The following is an 11488-nucleotide window of genomic DNA, read 5'->3' as shown; positions in this document are numbered from 1 at the left end:
TGTCGTTTCGGATGGTACCTTGATTAAAAGCACTCTTATGAACTCTCTCTGTACATTTAAGCATTAATATAAATACTTGACTTCAAAGAAATCAGCGTAATGTCCTTTATTCCTATCTTATCTGCCACGCCTTACAAAACATCCAACGATGAGACCTGATTCGCTATACCTGCGAACAGAAAGTTTACCGTATTAATTTATGCATGACGTGCGTAACGGGTTTGCTGACACTATTCAGACATTCAGATCTCTTACAGTAAATATTTTGAACGGTAGAGAAAAGATGTTATAATGATGAAAAGCGTGACATTGTTTGTTCACGTTCGCTATGGATCACACCGTTTGGTTTCTCGATGACTCGGCAATACCTATATACGGACACAGACAGTTGACGTTGCGAATTGTTTCATGTTCCCGTTATTATATCTGTTCTGTACTTCATTAGTAATTAACTTGTCATTTAATACGATAATTAAAATTTAAACACAGTAGTTACGATCACGCCTAAATAACATTTAAAGTGAAGAACCAAGGTATTCGACATTTCCTGTACATCTGTTAGTACTATACTTCTGTAAGTATAATTAATAACATAGTCTTTTAGTATCACATTTTTACTGTACGAATACTCCTGCCCTTCACTATATGTAACAAAATTATACATTACAATAATCTATACAAAAATGAATTAAAAAGTGGGTGTGCATAAATATATGTTTTACACATTGTTTATCTTCCAACAGCAAAAACTAAAAGCGTGATTGTCCGAAACATTGATTATTTAAACACGTGATCGTTCGTGAGCAACACTGGTTCGTCAATGAAACGTCGGGTTTATGACCTGGTAGCGAACGTGTCAACATTTTATTTTGTCTCTCTGATTAATCGTACCGCATAAATTACTGCCTATCGCTATGTACATGTAGCCTTTATCACCGAAGCTCGTGCCCCACGAATTCTTAATAATATAATGAGGTATTTTGTCCGACTTGTCGTAACCGATGATTTGTACAGCATGGTTCAAGCTCTCGAAGGAACCGTCGCAGTGGTACTGTATCACTCCGCCCAAGTAATTTTGCCATGACAAAGCGTTGACCGCTGCCGCGACCGGTCCGTGTGTGGCCAGTGTCTCCAACAGCTCATCCTCCGCATCTACGAAACTAATGTCCGTTAAACCTTTAATCGCCTTAACGACAAACGCTGCAACTGATTATTACTCGTCGCTGGAAACGGCCACATTCGAGTTCATTAAGCTTAGAGAAGAAGAAATCTGTCGACCATCTTGACATCATGAATCGTTTAACTTTTAGACGGCGGTGTCTGAGTCCATTTTGACCCAGGATTTCAGACACCTCCCAGACTATTTCAGTTTATAGAAACTAGCTAAAACGTCACAGTTGTTTGGACGTAGATATTTTGAAGAAATTTGATCCAAAATAAATCTAAAGTTAGAGGAGTAGGGATCTATGTGGGCCCAGGTACCATCATCTATACGATCGTCAAAAACGTCTGTCTCCCTAAGATTAATCAATGATCGAAATTCGAACACAAGGTTAACGAACTTTAACTGACCGGTTTGGGTGACTTTCCAGTAGGATTCTATTAAGTGATTTAGAGGACGTCAAAATAGACCCTACTTAATATACTGACGTCTGATGAAGCCAAAAGTTTTACTACGGACACGGTGTTCGATAGATTTTTACATTTCATTCGGTTATTTTCTTTATACACTGAAAATGTGCACTATACTTTGATGAAGAGCAAAAATTCATCGGGATTTAACTGGTTTTTGCAAAAGAAAAATAGTGTCCAGCGAAGTTACACAAATTTTGGGACACTTACATTTAATTACAAGAAAACCTAGTAAAAAGACGAGAAAAGATTATAAACAGTGAAAATAATATACTGTTAGCTATTTATTAATAAAAACAATAGCCCAATAGCTTCGCTTCCATGAACCTATTTGTTCAAGTGTATAAATCTTACGAAAGCATGACGCTTCTTCTCCAACGTCACCACGTACTCATTAACGAGAATAATACCAACCGGTCAACTTATATAAGAAAACCTTTTACAGTTAATTACTCGCGAAGCAATCCAGCGATACGTTTCGCGTAGCTATTCTACAAATTAAACAACGGATAACCGTTCCTTCACTTCCAGCTATTAATTTCCGACAGTCCCGTCAAATATTTTTATATGTTCTAGACGCGATCAAATCAACATATTTGCGTTAATCTCGTGATCTAGGGTCACAGTCTCTTACCTATCACACGTGAAGTCTCTTATTCTCATACTCGGCCCGTTGTCCAGCGTCCTAAAAAATATTAATATGGTTCAGTGACTGTGTTCACGTGTCATCGGTGACCCAATATTAGGAAGACGAGGGTTAAATATGATCAACCGCGTGATACTTTCTGGGATGCTCGATATTTTCTTTTAACATACTTACTTCCCCAGCATGCACGTACCCGTCTTTCGCGTGAGTGGGTACGTGGATTCAAGAAGTATCCTCGCTTTCGTGAGCAGCAGCCACGAGAGCAAGCTGCAAATGTCTCCTCCTTCGCAGCCAAAATTACTGTTCCTCGCGCAGTCGATCATCTATCGAAGGAAGTATACAGATTTACGCATTCAAGTGGAAGAGAAAGTATACAGCTAATTCGGAACGGACGACATCGGTCACCGTGAAGAATTGATGACCTACTTCTTGGACGCTCAGCGAGTAGAAGGTGCCATTTTTAATCGTGAACATCGACTCCGCTACTTCGACGGTGCTGAAGGCCCAACAGGCGCCACAAGTCCCTTGACTCCGCACGGGGCCAACCACCCCTCTTTCACGCCAATCGAATTTCAACGGTATGCCGGTCGATCTTGTCACTCTATTGGTCATCTGCCACTGACGGTGGCATTGATGATAGGACGCGTTCACGTGTCTTCCTCCTAATGTATTATTTATTTATGTATAAGACACGTTTGTTCATCTTCTTCTGTTGGTTTGATCATATTCATTATATGATGATATCTAGGACCTTGTATGATTCACTTTAGACGCATGTATAGAGTATAGAGGATTAAGTATTTGGAGACAGTCAATGTTAAAAAATAATTTTGTTAGATCCTTGAATTATGTTGTAGGAACATCTATTGGGTTGGTGGGAACTAAATAGCCGATCACCATTCATGTCTACACTGTTAATTATTCCTTATGATTTACATAAATTGATCGAAACCCTATTCCACGATCTCTGATCATTGTCATTCTATAAAAAGAATCGAAGAAGCTTTGTATATTTGGAATTACAGCAAAGACAAATAGCAACTTTAACACATTCGAACGGCCAGTAATTTGCCATTAACATAACGTTACTTTACTTTATCTTAGGTTGTAGTAAGCTTTCGCGGAATATGCTTTTTATAATTATATGTTATTCATTTTGGGCAATATATTTACTGTACAAGAACCGAGCATGCCAATACATTTTATCGACTGTGGTAAAAATCGGTAGATTTGAAAATTTCTCACCTCTTTTAGAGAGGTCTGGGACGAGAGTTTGGGTGAGAAATTCATCTTCTGTCATATCGGAGTATGCGGTAAGCCCGTAATAGGCGCTCTCCTGTGACGATCGAAGGCCATTCATTTTTTCTATGTGCCGCAACGATCTCTGCAATAAGGACGCAGCTGTGTATAAGTGGTGTCTATCCGTTTTTGATTATGTAAAAGGCTAATTAAGTTTTCTGGTGTGTAATAGACGTTTTCAGTGTCTGCTATCTATCACTGTAACATTTCGCGAATTTTACTATAAAATTGTGCATATAGTACAATATTACAGTACAACACTGCATCTGTATAGTAGTATACACATACATGTATAGTAGTAATAACATGTTGATATATAAATATAGTAGAGTATCAATATAATATTTTAACACGACAGTTACTCTGTGGTTACAATAGTTGGTTACAGTAGTTGTTTTATGCAACTTAACGATATGTATGTATATAGGGAGTGGTTAGGTATAGCCATTTCAACCTAAAGATGCATCAAAACCGCAACACGTTGACGTAAAATAAAAAGAGTAGAATGTACACTATAAACCGTGAAAAAATTTCATGTGACATTTAACAATTGAAAATATGAAAATATTAGTCATCATTCTTTCTCTTTTAGTATGATAATTATATCCAACTACTTATTATATGCTGTAAGTATATAATCTTCTATAATCTACTCTTATATATCAAAATTTTATAATCTGTTCTTATTTATTGAAAGATGAAGATCCTTGAGTTTCCCGAAAGAAAAAATCAAATAAGAAGAAAAACAAAAGACAATCGTGAACGCGAGCGCGGGAAATTTTCAAAATTGCAACTCGTGAAGAGGATTATAACGAGCACTACTTAAACCGTACCGCGTCATGTGTTTATAGCACCTTATCAGGTACTCTCGTGAATCACAGTCTATTTTACGGCTCACCTGAAATCGCTTGAACCTTTCCTCGTATTCTTCGGGATCGTATCGGTAAGATTTATTATACTCCGTGATATAGCTCTTAAAAAGCTTAACATCCTCGCCACTGGTATCCTTCCCGATTCTGATCGGTATTGCCAGAAAGCATAGGCTCACTATCAACACCGTTAATGCTACTGTTCTCCACTCCATGTCGAGGGCAAAACATGATTCTGAAACACGGTGGACTTCACGTTAACGCAACGAACGCATACACGAGTGAATCCTCGTTGCATGACTCAAAGCCGGTGTGTATGCATGCAACGTACATATGGGAACGTATCACGATATGCGTGTGTGTTACGATAGCAGCAGGGCCGTAGAAAGGCAATCTAATTGGATTTACGCCGCCGGTAGACCTACTCTTATTGTTATTAGCTTCTAGGGAAATAAAATATCAACGTATATAATTTATGATTTCCATGTTTTACATACTTCATTGGATCCCTTTGATCAATTTTTCAGCATGATTTGATTACTATGATTGGAATAAAAATTACATATAGAGTATTGGGATCTTATACTATTAATTCATTCATTGTACTGTTATGTGTACATATTATTTAAAAATATTGAAATTACTTCAATTAACATAAACCTTTCGAATGCTTAGGGCTTAAAACTATAAAGAACATGTAAACTGTATCTTTCATAACCTCTATTTAGATGAATAACTTAAATAATGTGTTGTCGTTAAAATATTTCGATTTCTTCAAATTTTCCTTGGAAAAGATATAATGAGTTTTTAAATAAAGTGATTACGTATAGGAATATGTTTTTAAATAATACAATTTTATTATAAACATTGTTTTGACTCTGATGCGGCACTCTAATCAAGTTGCGTTAGTTCCGCTTCCAGTCGAGTCTTTTGGACCTTCGATTCCTTTTGTCCCGCCAGCATCAAACATGGAGAATCGTTCTATTTCAAAGAAGAGGAAGGTTGGTGAAATTTCGCAGTCTATGATCAAACATTCTTAAAAATATAATGTTCACTGTATGGATGAGACAAAAAAAGTGAATATTTTGCTGAAAAATAAGAAGATATAACACGTGAATGTTTTGGATGACATGGATGCTTTCAGCTGTATTCTTACGTTTGACTTCTATGTTCCTATGCTTTACGTTATAAACCTTATCAATACATTGCTTCCGTGTCTATTAAAGTAATTTTATTTACAGTCAACTCGAACTGCATTTATTAATTAGAGCATTAGTAAGGTTTAATGTTTATTTAGGACACGTGTGTGTCAACAAACATGCACTTTAGGGTTAACCTGTAAATTACTGAAATCGAAATAACAGTCCAATATTTAAAGTGAAATCATCCTACTTTTAAACTATTTATACTTAATAATGTATATTATTTTTCTAGTTTGTCGGGGATGGAGTCTTCAAAGCAGAGTTGAACGAGTTCCTAACTCGTGAACTCGCAGAAGATGGATACTCAGGAGTGGAAGTACGTGTCACTCCTCATCGTACTGAAATTATTCTGCTGGCAACCCACACACAGAGTGTTCTTGGAGAAAAAGGTCGTAGGATCAGAGAACTGACTTCTGTGGTACAGAAGAGGTTTAATTTCAAAGAGACACAAAATATTGAACTGTATGCTGAGAAAGTTGCAACACGTGGTCTTTGTGCTATTGCTCAGGCTGAATCTTTGCGTTATAAATTAATTGGAGGTCTTGCTGTACGAAGGTAAGTGTCAAAATCTTTGACACTGAAATGAGATCTTACTTAAATGGCTTGTAAATTATAATTTTAACTATATTATGTGCATATTTAGAGCTTGCTATGGAGTTCTACGTTTCATCATGGAATCTGGAGCAAAAGGTTGTGAAGTAGTCGTCAGTGGCAAATTGCGTGGACAGAGAGCAAAATCAATGAAATTCGTTGATGGACTGATGATCCACTCTGGTGAACCCACCAATGATTATGTTAATACTGCCACCCGCCATGTACTTCTCAGACAAGGTACCTTGAATCAACACGTATAATCATGTTGAAACTGTTTAAAACTAAGGATAAGAAAGGACTTTTTTATTTTAATTTAATGTTTTGTTACAGGTGTACTTGGTATCAAAGTAAAAATTATGCTCCCATATGATCCTCAAGGCAAAACAGGTCCAAAGAAACCTCTTCCAGATTCTGTTTCCATTGTGGAACCAAAGGATGAAATTTTCCCATCCCAACCATCATCTGAAGTGAAAGCATCGAAAGATATGCCACAACCAACACCACTTGCAGTGTAATTTATACACAAATGAAAATAAACTTTTAAAAGAAATGTCACAACTTTATTTGTTTCCTTCATTATCAATTGAATCTGTTACAATAACAATAGCATTACAATGAAGAAACAATATGTAAACATAGTAAAACTATTACGATTTGAAATCACATTAAAAGAAGTATTTGTTCTGATTTTTTGTTTATGAAAATTTCACTAATCATGCTTGAAGATATTCAATATTCGGTATCATCGATTTGAAATGAATTAGCCTAAAATATATTGTAAGATTAACTAAGAATTAAGACATTTAATCTTTCAATATGAACTAAATACTGTTTTATTGTGAAGTCCTTAGAATAACCCATATCTATACATCAAATAATGAAAGAACGACTTTTATCTACTGTTATATGCTATCTTTAGCACGTATTGAATATTTCTTGAAGAAAGTGGAGTGCATAAGTATAAACTGTAATTAACTTTATGAGGTACCAAAAATATATATGATGTGAGACACAATATACAATAACCAATAATATTTCTATATTCTCCCTTGTGTATATAACGTGAATATATCTTTATAAAGATAGACACCATTCCAATAGGTGCATCGGAATGTTATAATAAATAAAAACATATACATGCAAAACGTCTAAATAAAATGTAATGATATTTACTATAGTGAAACGGTTATGCCCTCATTTACAGTAATTTAGAATTACATGGTGAATCTTGTTGCATTATCGGTATTACACCTTAAAAAGTATTACAAATCTGAATACATAATTTGACCATAGACATATCTTGATACTTAGTAAATAAATTCTAAATCTGATCTAGTAATAATTTGTATGAAACATTCGCACCAATTCTCGTTATCATTTCTAGCATTCAGAAATAAGTGCAGATCATAATTGAAATTTCAGAATTCATAGTTTGATCGTTTTTATACACTTTTCAAATAATAAATCATAGGCTTCTTGTGTTTGATATTTGCACTCTTCTTGTTCTCGGATCATGTTGTATGAAATTTTTATTGCATGGACCCTAGAACCCTAGATAATCTTTAAAAACTGGTGTACCTGAAATCAAAAATTACTGGCGAACTGGAACCATTTGTTGTGTGAGCGACAATAGACCTTCAATCATTCGTCTAACAATATCTGGTACAGATGGTTTTGTTGAAATTGAACTCAGTCCATTTCTAAGCTCATGGAATACATTGCGCGTGGATGGATTTCGTTGAGATGCAAGACGTAATTTTAAGAACTGATAGTAGATGAGTGGTGTCAGTAAACCAGCACGACCCCTGTGAACAGTTAATTTTGTTAAATTTCAACACAATGTCTATGTTTAAAAATACAGTACATAGTAATACATACGTAAAGACAAGGAGGACTGTCAATGGCAGATTAATAATCTCTGATAATGCACATAGCCGTAAAATGTTCCGAGATTGAAATTCGATTAGATTTATAAATAGACGTGCTCCCCACCAACTGTTTTGTCCTAAACACTTAATGAGAATAACACAAAATCAATATACGTTGTCATTACAGTGACTGTGCATTTCATAGTGCTATGTCTACTATTATATAATTCTCTGTTATAACACAAAGTTTTTGTTACTTACATCAAGTAGTGTGAGAGAGTAACTAGCAAAATGAATTAGTGCAAACAAAAATATGGGAGTTAACACCACTGATTATTAGTTGAGGAATAATAATTTCAAATTATACCTATATAAATTTCTTCATCACTATCTTACATTATGATATATACTGTTAAGTTAAAAGGATACAAGTAACAGGAGCTGCATACAAGAATATTAAAGAATAAAATAAATAATGGAAGGAATCTTCAAGAAATAAATGTTCCAAAAATTGCCTGTTTAATTGAACACGTGGCACTCTTTGATGAAGACGTAATGCACTTGTTGCTGCACTACTCATTAAAACTTTATAATAAATATTATAAATATTGCTAAAAAAATTAGAAACACAAAATTAACATTTGTAAACTTAAGTTTCTTAATGAATGCAAACAATATGTTGAAACAACATACCCAAATATAGGAATGATATAACCAACAGTAAATATAATTGTGAAAAGCCTTGTAACCCATAACCCAACTTTAATCTTATTGTCAATAACATGTTGTCTTAAGGCATGCCAGCCTTTTTCCATGTGTGGAGCATTATCAGTTGATTTCGATGTGTTTGACATCCTATGTAAAAACAAAATATTATTACATAAAATTGTAAAAACATTTAAATTGTAAAACACTTAACATATACGTATCTAACTCTTCCAAGAATTCAATTGTACACTATCTTTTACAAACATGTTAAAATGTAAATCGTATGTCCTGTTTTCTAAAGTGAAAGCAGCTACTTAATTTAGATTAAAATATTTACTGTATAATATACGACGTACTGTTTATTACGTATGATTTTAAGAAACTCAGATACTTAGCATTACCAGTTGAATGTCATGAAAGCCTTGGTTCTTTTAAAGAAATTTTTAATTTACTGTTGTAATTTGAAACTTTCATTAATTATGTGTATACTTAAATCGAGTCGTATCGAGAAAGTATTGAATAAAAGTGAACTTACTTTGCAAAGCGATACTTTACAACCCAGAGACTAAACGCTCCTTTACTTAGTAAAAATCTAAATTGCTACAAACAAACGCACGGACGAAAATTGTGACAAACTAAACCACCAACTACAGCATCAATCAGCATCAATACACTGCAATACACATTTAGTGACCACGTATCCTTCTCTACTTAAGTTCCTGATAATTACCCTGAGTTTCGTTTTTAAGATTTCTAATTTCCCTGATAGATGGTGCGAACGATTCTCTGTCGTGGAAATGGCTAGGAAACTTCACCACAAGAGGGCACAAATAATGCCATTTTCTCGTTACATATATATGTACATATATACATATGTAGTTCTCATGAGATTGTGTAAATAAAACTTCACATTGTTACGTAAAAGTTTAGAATCACTTGTAAAATTAATCAAATGAAGAAAAGCACATAAAACATAATATAATCGAGACTTTGTATATCTTGTAATATTACATACCACTTTTCTTTATAAAGGAGAGTTTTTAGGATAATTTATCATTGTTTGACAGTCCTTGTTAATGAATGACGGCGTAAAAAATACAACTTCTACTTCATTCTTGCTTTCATGAAATGATCGATAAAGATTCGTAGTATGTAGTGTTACATTTAGAAATTTGGACAATTTGTGATTATTGATATTTCTAAATTAAAATATATAAATCATATTGTTACTGGGGTCGATGATCATGTACAAATTGCAACACTAAATATATAATTAATTTAACATAAGTCGAGTTACACATAATATGACAGAATCTTTATTGTTTGTAAATACACTAATATGTACCAATAAAATATAATAAAATATATTAAAATATTATTTATGTACACTAATGAAATTTTCATCACAGACGAGATATATGAATGCACCTACATGCAATGTAATTTTCTGTCCCATGCTTCGAGGTCGTCAGAAGTGGTCAGAAGCCCCCTTACCATTTTAGTGTCAATACCCGACGTTACCGATAAACCATGAATTCTGAGTATTATTAGCACAAATGAAGTGTTATATATTCCATTCATATTGCGTGTACCTATATGATTTGACGGGAATAAAAATATCGGATGCTTCAGTTTAAGGGTAAGCAATAAATATGACAGTCATGAAACATGAAACGGAAAAGTATATATTTTTTTCACTTAATTACAAGACAATTTATTCTAAATGCATCGTTAATGGACATTTTATTAATGTTACTTTTTACATGTTCTTGTTTTATTCGTTTTTATATCTTGCCTTACATTTGTATATTTGTAACAGATACATTCAAAATAGATGTAGTTTCATAAATAGTTTATCAAATCTACATGTGGGAGAATATATACATCGCTTTTATTAACATTTACATATTTATAAGTTATATGGGAGTATGAATAGTTTTACTGTCTATTGTAAGAATCTTAATACGCACAAACAATTACTTTCTGGCAATTGGTAAATTTTACACATGAATTTACTTACACGTTATTTACTTACAAAAATTTTATTTATTGCGAGTAATTAAATAATGAACGTATGTTAATATTCAGCTACATGTCTCTCAAATTAAGTGAAATACGGAAGTTTTATTTTCTTGAAAATTAGTGTCAAAGAATGCAGCAACTGATCAGATTAGTTTCGTAAATAAATCGAAACGCTGTATCGACACATTGTTTTTTAGGCTATCAAATATCACACGGAGTCTTTTAGGAAGTAGTAGAATCTTTTACACAAATTCAATGAAATACTTTCAGGTACCCAGTCTAGGGCTATGAAATTAGACTCCACTCGTAGCAACCTCCTCGTGGTGAGGCCTGGGCAATCGGTGTTGTCATCTGTAAACTGAAGATAATATCGAGCTAATGGCTGCGAACTTCGAATGTATCTCATAAAACCACGTTCTATATTACATCGAACTAAGATTATTTTAGAAATCGATATGAGATTCAAAGTGTAAAAATTTCTAGTACTTTGAACGTTTTAGAAAATTATTCGAGATAAAGATGTATGGAACGACTGAAAATTACTTTAGATTCCTTTTCCTTATTCTGTAAATTCTTTGATTGGAATATGAATGCTGCTGGAAGTATGAACATTTTCACAGGACAATGATATAAATGGAACTTTAATTA

The 11488-nt window shown here is 33.8% G+C and overlaps 3 protein-coding genes across 3 annotated transcripts; 1 reads left to right on the top strand and 2 right to left on the bottom strand.

The window, feature by feature from the left end:
• Positions 1–93: 93 nt before the first annotated feature.
• On the bottom strand, positions 94–4732 carry LOC107187942 (cathepsin O-like). The gene is made up of 7 exons (XM_015576153.1): positions 4476–4732; positions 3524–3662; positions 2705–2940; positions 2453–2601; positions 2267–2317; positions 892–1160; positions 94–169 (listed from the first exon to the last, which is right to left on the bottom strand). Exons 1-7 carry the CDS (start codon positions 4659–4661, stop codon positions 132–134), a joined length of 1068 nt encoding a protein of 355 aa, XP_015431639.1. The 5' UTR covers positions 4662–4732; the 3' UTR covers positions 94–131.
• A 630-nt stretch (positions 4733–5362) lies between these two features.
• Positions 5363–6792, top strand: LOC107187848 (40S ribosomal protein S3). The gene is made up of 4 exons (XM_015576032.1): positions 5363–5447; positions 5881–6203; positions 6292–6479; positions 6573–6792. Exons 1-4 carry the CDS (start codon positions 5415–5417, stop codon positions 6755–6757), a joined length of 729 nt encoding a protein of 242 aa, XP_015431518.1. The 5' UTR covers positions 5363–5414; the 3' UTR covers positions 6758–6792.
• Positions 6793–7728: 936 nt separating this feature from the next.
• Positions 7729–9509, bottom strand: LOC107188472 (Krueppel homolog 2). The gene is made up of 6 exons (XM_015576770.1): positions 9354–9509; positions 8804–8965; positions 8540–8721; positions 8372–8439; positions 8121–8254; positions 7729–8047 (listed from the first exon to the last, which is right to left on the bottom strand). Exons 2-6 carry the CDS (start codon positions 8962–8964, stop codon positions 7834–7836), a joined length of 759 nt encoding a protein of 252 aa, XP_015432256.1. The 5' UTR covers position 8965; positions 9354–9509; the 3' UTR covers positions 7729–7833.
• Positions 9510–11488: the final 1979 nt, after the last annotated feature.

Source organism: Dufourea novaeangliae, unplaced genomic scaffold (genome assembly GCF_001272555.1).
Source record: "Dufourea novaeangliae isolate 0120121106 unplaced genomic scaffold, ASM127255v1 scaffold16, whole genome shotgun sequence".
NCBI classification, from domain to species: Eukaryota; Metazoa; Arthropoda; class Insecta; order Hymenoptera; family Halictidae; genus Dufourea; species Dufourea novaeangliae.
The sequence above is the reverse complement of the archived record's forward strand: the minus strand, read 5'-3'. Positions and strand labels throughout refer to the sequence as shown.